Below are 17,911 nucleotides of genomic sequence, written 5' to 3'. Positions count from 1 at the left end.
TCTGACTGAGCCTGATTCCTCTTCTGCCCTTAGATTTCCCAGAGAAGAGTGTATGTGGTGTCCTGTCTTTGCAACTGCCCACTGTCCTGCTTTCCTTCTAACTTGTTTTCTGTGCTTCAGATCTCTTTTGGTAACTTGTTAATTATGAAATATATCATCCCTTCAAAAGAAATGTGTATGTATTGCAAATGTATGAGGTATAAAAAATAACAAAATGAACACCTATCTGTGTATATGTATATGCCTAATATCCAGAAATTCTAATATTAGGAATAAAATAACATCAGAATGCCCCCTATATGCAGTTCTTGATCTCATACTTCTGATTTCCCTGTTGGATGGGCCACTACCCTGAATTTTGTGCTTATTATTCCCTGTTTTCTTTAGAGATTTATTACATGTGTATAGTTTTACAAGGTTTTGAACTTGACATAAACGGTATCATACTGTGTATAGCAATTTGCTTTTTCCCCAGTCAGCATTATGTTTGGGAAACTCCTTCCTGTTGGTCCCTGTGGCTAAGGTCCATTTATTTTCACTGCTGGGTGGTATTTCATTGTATAAACTGATTGTAATTCATTTATGTATTCTCCTATCAATGGTCATTTGAGTCATTTCCCAGTTTTCACTAAAATATATAATAATATTCTGTAAATATTCTTCTAAGTGTCTTCTGGTGCATACATGCCAGATTCTTTAGGGGTTTCCATTGAGGAATGGAATGACTAACTCATAGGGTCTGTACAGCTTTAATTTTACTAGTATTGCCAAGTTGTTCTGCAGAACAGCTGTAGCAATTTATATTCCTATCAGTAATGTATAAACTCACCTAACTCCATATTCTTGCCATCATCTGGTACTGTCAGATTCTAAATTTTTGCCAGTTTGGTGGATGTGCAAAATTTTTATTTTAATATGATGTCTTTACTTTCTACAGTGAAGCTCAGAGTCTTTTCATGTTTGCATTTTACTTTGATTAGGTTTGGTTTTGATTTTGGTTTTTGCCATTTGGACTTCCTCTACAAATTGCCTGTTCATGTGTTTTGCTCATTTTTCTATTTGGTGGATTGTCACATTGGGCCAATTTCCTGGGCCTTTGGCTCTGATGCTATTGACCTGCCACTTAGCCTGCTGTCAGCAAGATGCCACTAGCCCAAGTTGATTTCTGTGTGCATCACCATCTCAGCAACTCCAACTCAGCCAGCTCATCACAGTGGGAGGCCCTGAAGGGACCACACCACTGAGCTCCAGGCTTCCCAGTGCCTGAACCAATTCCTGTAGCATCAGAACTTGCACAGGCTCTGGAGTCACACCTACCTGGGTCTGAATCCTGCTTCTGCATCTTACTAGCTGCACAATTTTTGTACTTATTTTGAGCCTTTATCTCTAAGTGGGGGTAAAAATACCCACCTCAGAGGATATTGGAAGTTAACAAAGATAATGCATGTACAATACCTGCCACATGGTGGTGCCATCATCCCACCTCTTCCCCAACTGACAGTTGCAGCCATCTCTAGATCTGGGACCCTGAGTCTTACTCACCTTCCTGTAGGCTCCTCTGGGACTGAGACCCTTTGGGTTGGGGCCCACAGGTTTTCCTACTTGTTTGGACACCTCAATGGAAGCAGCCCAGAACTAGAACTTTTAAAAGGGGAGTGACTTCTATTTCAATTGCTGACCAGCACCAATAAGATGAATAACTACAATCTCTCAGAAGAGAACAAAGAGAAAAGTAGTACAATCCCTGCATCTCTTTATAGTTCATCAAACATTAATTGCATACCTACCTTGTGATGGGCCCTGAACAAGGCACTGGTACAAAGATCAATCAGGATGAAACAAGAGATGGAGCAACAAAGACAGACAGATGCATAGAGAAATAAAAGAGAAAGAGAGAGAGAGAGAGATCACATGTTTAAAAAGGATTTGGGGACTTGTCTGGTGCAGAGCCCAGCCCCCCGGTCCCTCTCTGACTTGGCCTCTGTAACACCTCTCCCTGCTGAGAACTTTCTCCATCATGGTGCTCTCTCCTGCCTGGGACTCCATGATACCTCATTGTGGGGGCCAATCTCCTCCCTAGCTAACTACCACTTATCGTTTCCTCCTTTAGTCTGTCCTCCTTTGCATCCACCTAAGGTAGCTTACCCAGGTTCCGCCATCAGCCCCCTTTGCACCATCTCAGTCAATAGCACCCAAGCCAAGTGGCCTCAGTGACTCACTCTGATGACCCCCAAACCTAGCTCTCCAGCCCTGACCTTCTTTCCTGAGATCCACATCTACCTTTCCAACCTGCCACTGAATCTCATATTTATGTTTACTCCCAAATTAATTTGCCTAGATATTCCAAAGGCACCTCAAACCCACTTCACCTAAAGGTTGAGTGGTCATCTTTCCTGTCTTCCCTCCCCACTCCCTTCTCAGATCCAGGTAAGTAGTTACCTTCTCTGTGAACACACACCTGCCTCCCCCAGACAGAGTGTCTCTGTCCTCCCAGAGGACATACCACTCTGGTCTGATCACAACTAGAGCACTTACTGTGTCAGGCTCTCCTCATAAGTTTATATGTCCATCCTGCCCTGCACTAGATGTGAGCTGCTCTGGGCAGCTCCTGTACTGAATCTTCTCTGGTCCCCAGCACCCAGCTGAGGCCCGACACATGGCAGTTAACACAGCAGGCTGAATGGTGGGGAGACAGAGGCCTGGGGAGGGAAAAAGATCATCAAGGCCATGACGCACATTAGTGCCAGAGCCAAGGCTCCCATCCTGGTCTCCTCACCCTCTGCCCTGTGCCCCTCTGAGTAGCCTTTGGGAAAGGCAGCAAAGGGAGAAGCTAGTTAAAGGATCAGGTCGATGGAGGCTGCTTAGCTTAGCTCCTCGGGTGGGCCCAGAAGTGGCCCAGCCTGAGGCCAGCTTCCTCAAACACTGGTCCCATTTCTGGAAAGTCTCCATCCTCAAACTACCCACTTCCCATCCCTGGACATAAACTTAATGATGCCAGGAGAACAATCTAATCAAAGCACTTTCACATCCCTAAAGAAATTGCTGCTGGAAGCACTTATATGTAATTAGCTTTTACATGGAATGGGATGGGCCTGGGCCCAAGGCCAAGCTTTCCTCATGGGAGAGCATGCAAGTGGTGGTGAGGATGGTCTGGCCTGGTCATCACCTGGGCAGCAGGGCTGATGCACCTGGAGTCTGGACACAGAGGGAGCTGGTGAATGCTGAGATTCTCCCTGAGGAGTGAGTGAAGGAGAATGAAACCCATGCAGTTGAGGAATCCAAAATATACAGTAAACATCACATCAGATTTGAGCAATGTTCTCCTACTAATTATTGGAAATGCATCCTTGGTGGCTTTTATGCAAATATCTAAACGACACTGGCGAGTACATAAAGACCCATCATATATACTGGTGCTGGACTGCTATCTTCCAGTTCCATTCTGCATGTTTAGTTTTTAGGGAAAGGCAGAAGTGTTGGTTGCTGATAAATAGAATCATGCGAATGTGGTGGTAACTCAGCCACAGGGGAGGGAGCATGACCTAAAGACCCCCAGACTTCCTCCTTCATCTTTCTGTCCTAAAGTCTGCAGGAAAAAAAAAAAAAAACAAGTGGGGACCACAAAGCAGCTTGACTTCTGCTCATGGGATCAGGCAGGACAGATCCGTTTGCCCAGGGTATAGCCAGAAGGAAAAGTCAATCGTAGAGAGGGAAGCAAAGGTCATGCCCAGGGAAGCAAAGACAAGTGTGGGGCAAGGGACAGGGCAAAGCATTAGGTGGAATAAATGAATCCACCCATCAGAAGCAAGATCTGAATGTGGGATGTAAACCAGATCAGGGCAAGGTCCAGCACAGAATCTGTGAACAATGTAAGGGGTTAAAGGCGCACTTTACAAAATGAGATATTTGTTTTAAGGAGTGCTGGTAGAGCAGACACCTCTGTAGAAAGCTACAGAAAGTAAAAGAGGCCTCCAGGAGGATAATATTATCCTCCTTACAAACTAACATATCCCAGACACCACTCAACCTCCTTTGTTATTTCAAAGAAGAATTTTTGATTAAAAGCTAAGTGTCAAAATGGATAAAACAAATATTAATATGTAATAGGGAATGGGACAGTGGATGAAAGGGATTATATAACCAGTTTGGCAAGCAAGTCAGTGAGGTAGAGAGAGGTGAGTTATTGCAGTGGAGGGAAATCAGAGATTGAATCACTTTATTTTACTGACAAATAAAAAATAATTTCCCTGTCAGGCAGATGATTTTCCTTAAAGCAGATTGTCAAGCAGAAGCTCTGTAGGCATTTGAGGGTAGAAGGAATGGAGTTTGGGAGAAGGTTTCAAAAGGCCAGCTAGAACAAGTTCACTTCCCTTTGGGTTAGGGTTAGCAGGCCTGTGCTGATATAAAAATATCAAGTTTTCAGCAAAGCTGTCCTGGGCACAGCTTGGGTGGGAATTGTACCAAAAGTGCTTCCAGATCAGTGGTTCTTAGCCTGGTTCTCAGATGATTAGAATCATCCGGGAAACTTTTAAAATACTAAAGCCTGGGCTTCACCACCAGAAAATCTGATTTAATTGATCTGGGTTGGAGTCGTGGTATCAGTATTTTTAAAGAATCCTCAACTAATTCCCACAGGGATCTTAGGTCGAGCACCACTGTTGCAGAGGTACCTGTGGTATGATAGAAGCTGCACAATCTTAGGAGAGAGAAAAGTCTGGCTTCACAATTCAGCTGTGCTACTAGCTGACTTGGTGAAATGAGCAGGTTACTTACCTTCTCTGAGCCTGTTATCTAACCCTTAAAATGACAATGGTATCACGGTTAATAATGAAATAGTAAATGAAACATTGAAGGAATTCCCCCCAAACCAGCAACAAGACAGATATCCATTATCACCACTCACATTTCACATTTTACAGTGGCCCTAGCCAATGAAATAAGACAAGAAAAAGAAATACAAAGGTAAAATCATCAGAAAAGAGGAAGCAGAATTTTCATAATTTAAAGATCACATGAATGTGTACACAATCTGAACACAATCCAAATCTGTATAAAATCCAAAAAAGGCTATACACCATTATATTCAAAACTGTATTTTCTATGTATCAGTAAGAATTGGAAAATAAGAATTTTAAGATACCACTTAATTATCATAAAAACATATCCCAAAATAAGTCTTAAAAAGATGTGCAAGATGTTGACACTGAAAACTCAAAACATAGCTAAGAGAAATTAAAGGCAGCCTGTATAAAGAGAGGTATACTACATTTATTGATTGGAACACCCTATACTGTATAAGATCTCAATTATCCCAAAATCTATTTATAAACTTAAAGAAATCCCAATCAAAATCTTCATAGGTGTTTCTGTGGAAATTAACAAGTGGATTCTAAAATGTACATAGAAAGTTCTTTAACTTAGAATTACCAACATAATCTTAAAGAAGAACAAAGTTAAAAGATTTATACTACCAAATGTCAAAATTTGTTATAGACTACAGGGACTCAGACAGTGTCATATTGGCACAAGGATGGACAAAAGACTAATGGAACAGAAAAAGGAAAAAAAACTCCAGAAACAGACGACTCGTGCATATATCATCACTTTACTAACAACAAAGGCACCTCTTTAATTAAGTGGTGTAAGATGGTCTTTTTGGTAAATGGCGCTGGCTCAACTGGATATCATTTAGAAAACACTGAACCTCGAATACCATTTCAAAAAATTAATTTGAAATAGATCATAGACCTAAATGTGGAGTGTAAAACAATAAAGCTAGAAGAAAATATAGGATATCCTCATGATTTGGAGGTAAACAAGCATTTCTTAAATGGACACAAGAAGCACCAACTACAAAAGAATGGATCAATAAACTGGACTTTATCTAAGTTAAGCATTTTTATTCATCAGAAGACACCATTAAAAGAATGAAAAAGCAGACCACAGACTGAGAGTACATATTCTCAATACATATACCTGACAAAAGATTCACACATAGAATATTTTCTCCAAGTTTATAATTCAGTAACAAAAAGACAAAGAAATCTTTTTTTTAATAGGCAAAATTCTCAGATAGACATTTCACAGATGATAGCCAAAGTGTCAATAAGGACATGGAAAAATGCTCAACATCAAGGCTCATCAGGAGAATGAAAATGAAAACCATCTTGTGAGATCACTCTACGCCTGAGCAGGTAACAGTTGGGGCACTGCATGTCCAGCTATGGCCAAGTTGCAAACTGCTTCATACCTCTGAAGCAGCCCAGAGGAGAACGAAACACTCCTTTAGAAACTGTGTGTTGTTCCATCTCCGTGGTCATCTCCTCGCCCTACCTCATGCTTCCCTAAGCCTCTTCCTCTTTCTCATCCCCCTTCCCTCTCCCCGTCTCACTCTGTCTCTGCTGCGTGGGACCACAGGCCCCGTCACCTGCCGGCAGGGGCAGGACACTGGTTCTGGCTCTGTGCTGTGAGAGCAGGCCCGCTCTCCATGCCCAGCTGTTGCCAGGAAGTGTGTCTTCCCTAGTCAGGTCTGCCCCACACCTATACCTTCTGCGGTCCCCTCAGCCTCCTCACCAGCTCCCCTTCCTGCCCCAGCAACTTCCTTTCCCCTGCTCACCTCCAGACCAGCCCCTGTCCCTCCAGACCAGCCCCTGTCCTGTGGTGCAGGCTCCTCTATGCCTTGTCCAGGGCCCCCAGGAGCCCCTGCCTCCCCGTGACCCAGCTTCCCGTCTCCCCAGCACCGGCATCATGTTTACATCGGACTTATTTATTTTCTGCTCTCACCAGATTGCTTGGGGGACAGGCGGGAAATGCACTTCGCCCAGCATGCGGCTCCTCAGCCCACCACACATGCACAGAAGAGCAGGTCTCCATCTGTAAACTCACAGGGGAGACAGGCACCCTGGCAACTCCTCAAGGAACGCCGCCCCCTCACCGCGCACCCAACCCCGGAGAAGAAGCCCCAGAATTCCCAGCCCTGCCAGCTCACCACTTCGGACTTTTGTTCATCACATTTGCCTTCCAAAATTATTTCCTATGTCACACGGTCCCAGCAGAACACACACCTCCCTCCGCCCAATGAGAAAACTGAGGTTCGTGGGGATTAGAAAACTTGCTTGTCGGTCCTCAGCAAACCCGTGACAAAGGAAGAGCTGGGTTCTCCCCACTAACCCCCAAGCTGGGGATAAGGTCTGTTTGGGGACCCAAGAATGTGGGCTCAGGGCCAGAGGAGTGAAAGCGAGGGGAGGGAAGCTGGAACAAATTATTAGGGATAGATGGTATAAAAGGGGGCTCAGGGACAATCCCATATACAGACTTGGGGGCATTTTGTCCTTCCCTAAGGGACGCTTCAATGTCTGCACTCCCCACTCCCACCCCACCCCTGGGCCTGAAACAGCTCACAGAGGCTGGTGCCGGTAGCCCAGTGAGGTCACATGACCTGCATTCTGGCCTCAGGCCTGCTGCTAACAGTGGGAATGGGGGGTTGCACATCACCTCCCTTCTCTGGGCCTCTACCCTCTCATCTGCAATGGGGAAGAATGCCCCAGAACTCTTCCAACAATATTCATCTAGTCATGCAGCAAGCATCGTTCACCCGGGTGTGCAAGCCACTTCCCTGATGGGCTAAGGAGTGGGCAGTGTAGTGTCTGTTGGTAGGAAGCTTAGGCAGAGCTCCGAGGCCAGGCAGCGTGGAACATGCTCCAAAGCAGCAGTGAGTACAGTGTGAGCTGAGCGCCAGGAGGGAGGAGAGCAGTCAGGAAGGCTGACCAGAGAAGGGCATTGGAGCCCTCTCAGCAGGTGTGCGGGAGACACCCTCCCGGGCCACCCCAGCCGAGGCAGGGGCTCCAAGGCAAGGAAGGCCTGAAGACGTTCAGTGGAGGACTCTGGTGGGAAAGAGGGGGAAAAAACCTCACATTTATGGCGCATGGACTCATTTCATTCCTCACGGCCTGCAAGGCAGGGACTGTCACTTCACTTTACATATGATGAGACCAGGGCCTATAGGGCTGCAAGGTCAACACCTCCTAAGGGCTGAAACCGGGCATGGAACCCAGGCCTGCTCACCAAAGGAGCAGTGTGCTGGAGGCAGCCTGCTCACAGGCACCTCTGTGCCAGGCCGAGGGGTTTGGGGTCCAGTGAGAACTGGGGGGCTCAGGAAGGCTTCTGGGAGTCAGACACCTGTTAGATTACAAGATGTATCCACATCCACCTCCTGGAGGAAGCTGGGTTGGTAGGAAGAAGCTCCTGTTGCCTTGAATTTGGAAGTCTCCCTTCCCCCTCCGCACCTCCCCGCCCCACACGCATGACATACACTGTCTGGGGATCAGTGGTTCACACCCTGAGCCCAGCAGCCTCATCAGCTCCAGAAGACAGCCTCAGGCGGGGCTGCCGCTGCCGCTCTCATCCACCAGGGGTCGCTGCCGCACAGCGCACGGACACCTACCGAGGCCCGACTGAGCGCAACCTGCCTCCGCGGCTGCACTTCGTTCAGGCTGCCAGGGGGCTCCGTGCCTTGTCCAAACTCAGGTTGTGCCTTGCGCGGGGGCTTCAGCCCCCCAAGCCAGCAGCGCCTTCCTTCAGGCTGAACAATACTGGCCTGTCATCTCAGCGTGAATTCTTGAGGGAGGCGGGGGGCTTGCAGGGAGGTGGGACAGTGTGCCTAATTTTGTCCTTGCCTCTTCGCATCCTGGCCTCCTTCAAGTCCCCTCACCCCCACTCTCAAGGCAGAGGGACAAGCTTGGGAGACTTGGAATTCAGGGAAGGAAATGAACCACACTCCCTCTAGACAGCCTCTTGCACGGATGGGGAAAGTGACCGTGGCTGTCCCCACCCGTCTACCTGTTGGTCACAGCACTGACAGCTGACCTGGCACCCTGGGGTTCTTTGCACTGCTCCAGCCCATTCCCAAGACAGGTAAAGGCCTGCACCTGGGGGCAGGAGGGGTGGAGGAAGCTGATAAGCCTACAAGGGTTGAGCCCCGGGTGGAGAAGTATCTGGGATCTCCATTCAGAGGCATTCTCTCTCTCTCTCCCTCACTCTAGCAGCTACTCCTGGGTAAAGAAGGGGCTGCAAGTTAAATTAAGCAAAGATTTCTTGCCCCACTCTCCCCACCCAACTTCACTGACATCCAGAACTGACTCCCTCAAGGTAGAGTAGCTGCCTCGTCTTGCACGCCACACCCTTTTCAGCTAAGGAGAATATGTAAGGAAGGCTGTAGCAAACAGAACCTATAGCTGGGAGCAAAAGAATGGGGTTCTCCCCCACTGTCTCCATGCCTTCTGGCATCAACGCTCCCCTCTATAAAATGGGTGTGACCATCTCTCTCTGCCTTCCTTACAATATGATTGTGAGAATCAAATGAGCAAAAGAAAAGAAAAACTGGCTTTTCTGGTGAATATGATCTATTTATGACCATCTGCAACCCTGCAGGGAAGAAGCAGTAGAAAGAAAAGTCCTGTGAAATGGCAGCTGGAGCAGCAGAACCTCCCCCACCGACCCCCTTGCACCCTGCCCCCTCCTGCCAAAGGTCTCTGGGATTTAAATAGCTGGATCCAGGGCCCCCTGCCTCCAGCCTTGCCCTGCAGATGGCAGGGCATCTCAATCCCAAGAAGCTGGCCCAGGAGATTGGGAGGGGGTGGTGGCTGGTGGAGCTGTGGGGAGAGAGACAGCAGTTTTTCCATCCCTTGCCACTGATGATTTTCTTCTTGGACTTGAAATTGAGCCCTCATTCCCTCCCCCTGCTCATCTTTAATTTCTCTCCATCTTTAATTTCTCCATCGATTTTCATTAAACTCTCCCTTTGGCTCCAGCACAGGGTGAACTCCTTATTTGAAAAAATAAAACAAGAGGGGGGGGGGAATAAAAGGAAGTTCTTTTGAAAGCAAGATGGTCTCTGGTCTCAAGGCTGGATGAGGCACTTCCTAGAACTGTCCTGGAGGCTGTCTTAGCACTGGGCTTTGAGTGCCCCCCACCTCCCCCCTTATGGCCCTAGACCCATAGGTTCCTGCCCCTCAGACTCCCAGCCCCCTGCCTGGACCACAGCCCCAGTCTCGCTCGAGCCCCCAGCCGCCTGCAACCCCAACCTGGCCACTGGCCCTGTCCAAACCCGGCTCCTGCACTCCAGTGCCCTGACCATCCCTCTCACCACACGGGACATCTGGAACTCTGCCAGGACTGTTGTAAAATCCCCAGGACTCAGCCTCTTTGGGGGTATGCAGGGTTTCCCCAGCCCGACCTGAAATGGTGGAGACAAAGGGGCAAGAAGGAGGGAAGGGAAGCAGACCCAGGCCCAGTGCTCCCTCTGCGCAGGCACCCCACCGCGAGCCCCACCCACACTGTTGTACCGCCTAGTCACGGCAGCCCCACCAAGGAGGAGATGTCCCCGTGTTATAGAGAGGAAACCAAGGTTCAGAGAGGAGTGACTTGTTCCCTAGCCTTCCATCAGCCTCTCTAAACCCTAGAGCCCTCCCCCTTAGGGAATGCCAGTCCACCTTCCCTGGTCAGTCCTCCAGGTAGGTGGCCTTGACCCGTCCAGGCAGGCTGGGTCATCTGGCCATCCAGACCGAGTTGGGACCGGCTGCTCTCACTGGGCTGTGTGGCTGTGGGGCCCTCACTCCCTCCAGTCTTCTCCAAGGTGGGGTCCAGAGAACACGGTCTCTTCTTCCGGGCTCCCCCAGTTCACTGAACATAGAGCTCCTGAAAGACTTACAGCTCCACCACTGTAAGCCTCCACTGGCCAGCTGTGGAGAACCTCTGCCTTTGCTGAAGCCACTTTCCCCTGGCCTGCCCGGGAGCTCCTCCTCGGCCCTCTGAGCCCAGCTCCATTGCCTGCTTACTGCTGCCTTCACCAGCACCCCAGGCAGAGGTGGTGCCACTGGCCTGTGGCCTCTGATGGCCATGGGACAGCCCCTTTCCGTTGTCTGAACTGCTGGGCTTCTCCCCAGCCACCCCCAGTGGGAGACAGGGAACACAGCTGTTTGTCTCCCCTCTCCAGAGCCCGGCACAGAGTCTGGGGAATGAGGGGCAACTGTCTGCCACAGACACAAGGGAAGTAGGACAGACTTCCTAAAACTCACTAGTTTAGGGGAAACACGATGCGGGGGAGGCTGTGGCCAGGATGAACCAGACCTCTGGAAAGAGATTCTTGAAAGATCCTTCAGACACCTCTGGAGAGGCCTTTGCTGTGTTTTGACACCTCGCCCCTCCAGCCCTCTTCGGGAAGTGTCCACGTCTGCCCACTGCCCAAGCCAACACTCCCAGCCTGTCTCCCAGGGAGCCGTTCCTCTGCATTCCCCACCTCAGAACCAGCCAGCCTTGGTTCTAAAGCTCTCCAGTTCTGAGCAGTTTCCTCATCTGTAAAATGGAAAGGATGCAAGGACTCGTGCTCCAGCCTCACCCAGCTTCTCCATACTATGCCCTGAGCAGCATCTCCCAGCATGCCAGTCCTTCCTCCCCCTGTTCACCCGACGATAATCTTCCCCAGGCCACTGATGGTCGAATCTGGGTGATTAGCTTGCTACCTGCCACAATCACAACAGCTACCATTTCTCGGCCCCTCGTGTGAACAGCACCACGTTACTGCACATTTAGTCCCCACTGACGGTCCTCGGGGGTAGATTTCCTCATGCCCATTTAACTGAGGACACTGCACCTCTGGGAAGGTAAGTCAAGTCCTCAGGGAAAGGTGCCCAAGCTCATCGTGGGGAAGCCTGGGTTCCAAACCAGAAGAGCCTGGCCATCAGAGGCCGTGGCTTCCCCACCAGGCTGGGTGGCTTCTCAGCAGATGTGCCAGGAGGGAATGGATGAGTAGCATGATTGCTGGGTGATGGACAGAGCGAATGAATGAATGAGCAAGTGGATGGCCGGATGACAGAAGAAAGGAGGACGCCAGTGCCAAAGTGACTTCACGGAGTGAACGAATGAACCACAACTGAATCCAGGACCACATGAATGCCCCAAGCCCGACAGAGCTCAGGCATCATGAGGCAGGGTGTCTGGTGCCCTGGCTAGACCCACACCTCTGACACCGGGGTCTGTGCATGATTTAATGGACCTCTCCGGGGTTGCAGGAAAGTGAGGGAGTCACATGACGAAGATGAATTTCACCAAATCCAGCACATTTCTCACCGCCAATTAATTAAGTGGGCCTCAGCAAGGAGCCCAGGCCAGCAAATCAGCCAAAGGCTGGGACTTTGACATTATCTGACTAGTGCATGAATTGGGCCTTGTGAGTGCGTGGTTGGCAAGAGCCCCTGGGCACCACACTCCGCATCCTGTCTTCACCTCCCCTGTCATGCTGTGGTTTCTACAATCCAGGCTGTCTCTGGGCTTCTCCACCCTCTACCCTAAACACTAACAATGGCCAACCTCACTGGAGCCTCTGAGGCCAGAAATCACACCGTTGGGGCAGGTGTGGGCAGGACCTGGGGGAGGGGGCATGGCAGGAGTGGGAGAGACCCTGAGCCCTTCCTGGGTCTAGGACTTCTCTCAACTTTAGAAGCAGCATGCTATGAGGAAAAGAACGTGGATGTTGGCCTCAGGATGTCGGATTTGAGTCCTGGGTCCCCGTGATGGTTCCCAGCCCAGGCTGACTCTGGCTCGGGTGAGCCACGATTACATGACTGTAATGTATGTAACATTGATTGTTACATGACTGCTGGACCACTCATTGGCTGTGTGCTCTTGAGCAAGGGGCTACACTTCTCTGAGTCTCCCATCCTTCAGCTGCAGGGACTTTTTTGGCACTCTGAGAGAATCTATAAAACCAGTGAGGCGGTGAGGGAGCCTGGGCATCAGACTCAGGCAGAAGGGTCCAAAACCTGGCTCTAGAATGTACTTTGTGATTTTAGGCAAGTCACTGAGACTGCCTGAGACTCAGTTTCCTGTGTTTAAGATGGAGACTGTAAAGAGTGCTCACCTCACAGGGTTCTAGGAAGTTAAAAAGGGATGTGTGCTGGGGGCTAGGTCAGCACAGGCCCCCGGGCGGCCCATCTGGCCTGGGAAAGGTGCACTCGTGCCTTCCGGCTTTGGAGCAGCAGTAGAAGGTGGCAGGAAAAATCGCCTCCAGACTCCCCAGCGACACAGGTTTTCAGCTATAAACAAAAAAGCTCTGCTGTTTTTCTTCCCCGGATTAAAAATTTCCTGCTGCTCTGCAAACTCTCTGAAGCCAAGAAATCCACTGCTTTTGGAGGATTGGTGATTTCAGTCCCTTCTATTTTTCCCTGTTCTTCCCACTAACCAGCATGAAAGAAGATGAAAAACAAAACCAGTTTGGCCGTGTTTGCACTGTCCCAGGCAGAGGATTTTATGGGAGAAGGGAGAAGATTATTCGGCACATAGAGCTGGAGACGTCCACTGCATTGACCTCAGGGGGTCTGTCCGTCCATCTATTCTGTCACCTCCCCCTCCTCCATTCTGCTCTCTGTGTAAGCACACGCATACAAAGCCTCCACTCTGCCCAGAGGGCTGGCACTAGCTCTTCCGCCATCTTGCTTTGTGACCTCAGACAAATCACTTCCCCATTTTGACCCACAGCCTTCTCTTCTGTAACATGAGCAAAATCCCCATCCATCCCCCATCCTCGGCTAAAAGTGTCTCTGAGCCCATGATCCCTGTCCCGTAACCTGAGCAGATTTGTTAAGAGGCAGGTGGAACGTGAGATAGCCATCTGACTAGGAGTCCAGACCAAAGTGAAGAAGCTGGTAGGGCGTGGGTTTTCTGGGAGCCGGGGCCAGACTGGGGGACGAGGGTACAGAGGGAGGGGAACATTTTGTTTGCTCCATGCCCACGGAGACCAGACTCAGGGCACCCACCCCCCAATCCTGAGAGTACCACAACTATCACCAGGCTATTCCTGGCCTTTGTACCTCTCTGCCATAAAATTGTTCAACATCTTTCCTTGAAACTTGGTTGAGACATCTCCAAATGTCAGCGCCAGCACCTCCCCAATCCTCCTGGCTAAAGTCCCTGAGGGCCTTTCTGCAGGCCTCAGAGTCACTCAGGTCTGGGTGGCAGAAGAGCAACCTTGGTCTTACAACCTGGGTGGGGGTGGGGGGTGGTACCTGGAATTAGTCACATTGCCCCTGCGGGTGGGTCTGGGGCTGAGGCACCTGGGTCTACCAGATCACTCCCTTCCCTCTGGCCCTGCCCACCCTGTGCCATGTGGACCCAACATATGCTTGGACTTAGGCTTCCGTTTCCCTTACCCAATCCCTCTGTCTTGCCGAAGCCCCACCTGCTTTGCCCAGGCCAAGGCACATCCTACACTTGCCCACTCCGCTCCCCAGGGAGCGGCATCCTCCTCCTTCCACTGGGGTCCTGCCATGTGTGAAGGAACAAAAGCCCTGAACTTTGACACCACTCCGCACCCTCCTTGCCTACCTCCTGCTGTGTTCTGCCCACTGGAATGTCGGCCACTCCACCCAGGAAGTGCCGAGGGCCCCTTTGAGCCTGCCCTACCTGGCCAGGCTCCTCAATCCCTGTCCTCTTCATTAACTCCCACAGTCACGGTCCCAGCAGCCTCACCGATGCGATGCCTGGGAAAATGAGGTTCTCGGGGAAGAGGCCCAGGGGGCCACCAGGTCAGTCGGGCCCCACACATTGCCCCCCTGATTCAGGGACCTCACACCCCCCCAGCCAGCCGGCTGCTCTCTCACCTTCTCCAGCTGGTGGACACCCTCTTCCACACAGCAGATGGAGGCCAGCGTGCGCAGCGCCTGGGGGTACAAGCACCGGAAACTGTCCTGGCGGCAGACCTTGAAGAGAGCTACGACCCCACCCTCCTGCCGAGAAAAAAGAAAATGTCACATGACCTCCCTGGGTCACCCTTCCTGGGGCCGATGCGAGAATAATTGGCATCCCTCACTCAGCAGACCTTTCGGGTCTGGAGGGCGGCTGAATATGCCACCCCAAAATATGTCACTGGGGCGTAAAGATTATTTTGAGCTGAAGGTAGTCAGGAAGAAGCAGATACCAGAGATCTCTACCCTCCCCATTTGGCTAAAAGGAGGACATACGTTTACAGAGATATCCCCTTCCCCTCACTATTAGGAAGGAGAAAAGCTAATCACCAGAGACAACTTCAGACCTTTACAGCATGGAGATGGCCCCAGGGGAATCCTCACAACAAACCTGACTAACCATCCCTCATCCACTACTAGTTTTCCATAGATTTGCCTTCTCACGATCTGCCACCCCTAGAGATTCAAAGTTCTTTTCGGGTTTCCTGTTCTTTGTTTTGTTACTTCTCTAAAATTGTTCTTTTGCTAAAATGCTATATACGTGCAAGTTCTAACCAACCTCTGACTCACTCATCTCTGAGAGCTCCTGTGTAATCGTGATGCACATGCTAAGAAACTTTTATTTGTTATTCTCTTGTTAATCTGTCTTTTGTAAACCCAATTTATAGGGTACCAGCCAGAGAACCTAAGAAGATGGTGGAAAGAAAAGAGTGTTTCCTCCCCTACAGTTCCTACACACACACACACACACACACACACACACACACACACACACTTCCATGCTCAAATGCATGCTGCAATGAAATGCTCCCTCCACAAGTAATATCACTCTTAATAGTCCAAACTGGAGGTGGGACTCCCCAAATGCTGCTGGGGCTGGGGCACCAGGGGAGAGGGCAGACGTGTTTGAGAGGACCAGGCTCAACACCATTCAACACTGCTCCCCCACACCTGGCAGGTCCCTCTCAGCAGCCTGCCTCAGAACAAGCCTGGAGTCCTCAGAAATAGATTCTAGAAGCAAGTCTGAGGAAGGTGGAGGGACCTGAAGCCTAGGTGCCCAGTGCTGGTTCCCCTCCGCCAGCAACCACCATTACTCCTCAGATCCTTCAGATCCTCCCAACCACCATGGCAGGCGTACAAAAAAGGAGTCTTATTTATATATCAGTACTAGAATCCATTCTCATTCTGTGAGGGAAAAAAATGCCAAGTCCAGATGGGTAAAATAATTCACCCAAATCTACACATCTTTGTTTTCCCTTCTTTGCTCTAGTTTATAAAAGAAAAAAGAAAAAAACCTAAAACCTTCAGGAATGATCGCCCTAGCTGAGTGTGGACACGTATTTCTTTTGTGACAGCTGGTCATGGAAACACCTTTAAAGTGGAGACTTTACAGCAGTCTGGGAGGACTTCTGGGAAGAAGCCTGGGGTGAGGCCTTCATCCTGAGTGGTCATATTTATTCTCTAAGAATCACTGGAGCAAAGTGAGGGAGCCAACAGATCCCAAAGCAGACCCACTAGGATGCCCAGCAAGCCGGCGGTAACGCCACCATGGACGTCCAGAGCCATGGACATCTGGCTTGGCCCTCCTTCCTCCCTCTGCCCTTCCCTGCTGCCTGCAAGGGTGCGTGGGGGTGGCAGCAGTAAAGAATGCATGAAGACTGACAGGAACTTGGTCCTGTGGGGCACCCGCCTTTAACCTCACCCCTCCTGGCTCTAACTAAACCTGTTGCACTCTGCTCCCCAAACTGAAAAAACAAAAAAATGCTGCAGGAAGAAGAAGGTGAGTCCAGCAAAAATACCATTCCCTGTCAGATTTTTGTGAACTCTTTCAACAAACAACATACCTCGCACCAGGCACCGTTTCACGTTCTGGGGACACAGCTGCGACTGACGGTGCAGATAATGAGCGAGCAACTGGAAGGAGCAGTAGTTGTGTGACCACGACAGCCCAGCACAGACTCGATGAAACAAGTCTTCCCGAATCTTCCCTACCCGGCCCCCCACAAAACTCAGCCCAGTGGCCCTTTTCGTTCTGAGAGTTCTGCTGCTTATCACGGCAGGAACCAAGATGAGTTCATCATTTCTGACATTTTATAATCAGCTGAGAGCGATCCTTAACTTTTGTCTTCCCACTTCCTTTTGGGGTAGTTCATTTGGTGGGGAAAGGACATATTGTATACAGCTGGTCAATGCATTCATGCAGCCATAAACTATTAATAGTGTATTATAAGCCAGACGCTGTGCTAAGCACTGAACGAGACTGCCTCAGTCCCGGTCCATATTGAACTCATGGTCCAACAACCCGTGAGTCATGGGATGGCAGATGATTTTTAAAGCAGGAAAAAATCCGGGTAGGAGTGCAATGAAATGAGGGGGTGCAGGGTTATAGGAATACAGAGCAGGAACTCCTAACATAATCTGAGAGGGGACTGTGGAAGGGTCAAAGAGAAACACTCTGATTGTAAATGCATGGCGCGACTCTGATAAAGATAGACTAGTGCGTGACAAGGAACCCCCTCTCTGACTCCTTGCTCCGTAATCCTTTATCCCTGTCTTCCTACTTTCTCATGGTCTCTGAGACAGCTGATGAGGGTTCCACACAAAGACCTTACCCAGAGAGTCACTGAAGTAAAATCAAATTGCTTCTTAAAGTGAGAAGGAAAAAAAACAGGAGTCCTAAGGTCTCCCCAGCCAGCCCCGCTGGTTATTAATGATCTCCCTCCACGTATAAATATTTATATACATATAGGTGCTTATATGTGTAGGTATATTTATATATATGTTTATGTGTGTATATATATATATTTTTATATGTGTACGTTTATATTTAATCATGTGTAGTGTAAATATTATTTATATGTATGATGATAGAGATGATAAATAGGTAGATACATAAATACATAGATAGATATGATAGGAAGATCGACAAGTAGGTAGGTATTTACATCTGGAGCAGACAACAAAGAAATGGTACCAAAGAACACCGGACTGAGAGCCAGGATCAATATGGCAGGCTTCCTTGGGCTCAGGAGGCACTGAACCCAGCATAACTATATTTAAGCCTCTGTTCCCATTTGCATTGGATTCTCCTTACATTGCTTCCCAAGCCTGTGAAAAATAGCTTTCTTTGAACTTTTAGCTACTGCAAAAGCTAAAGGGAGGAAATCCTAAAC

General features: G+C 49.3%; 1 protein-coding gene across 2 annotated transcripts in view; it reads right to left on the bottom strand.

Annotated features, from left to right (window-relative positions):
* Positions 1-17,911, bottom strand: part of INSC (INSC spindle orientation adaptor protein) — a 117,147-nt gene that overhangs the window by 27,042 nt on the left and 72,194 nt on the right. For both annotated transcript variants that reach the window (XM_027579772.1, XM_027579771.1), the window contains exon 7: positions 14,655-14,780. In XM_027579772.1, coding sequence (XP_027435573.1) covers positions 14,655-14,780 — 126 coding nt within the window. The remainder of the gene's footprint in view (positions 1-14,654; positions 14,781-17,911) is intronic.

Source organism: Zalophus californianus, chromosome 11 (genome assembly GCF_009762305.2).
Source record: "Zalophus californianus isolate mZalCal1 chromosome 11, mZalCal1.pri.v2, whole genome shotgun sequence".
Lineage (NCBI taxonomy): Eukaryota > Metazoa > Chordata > Mammalia > Carnivora > Otariidae > Zalophus > Zalophus californianus.
Note: the sequence above shows the minus strand (reverse complement) of the source record. Positions and strands in the feature narration are given on the sequence as shown.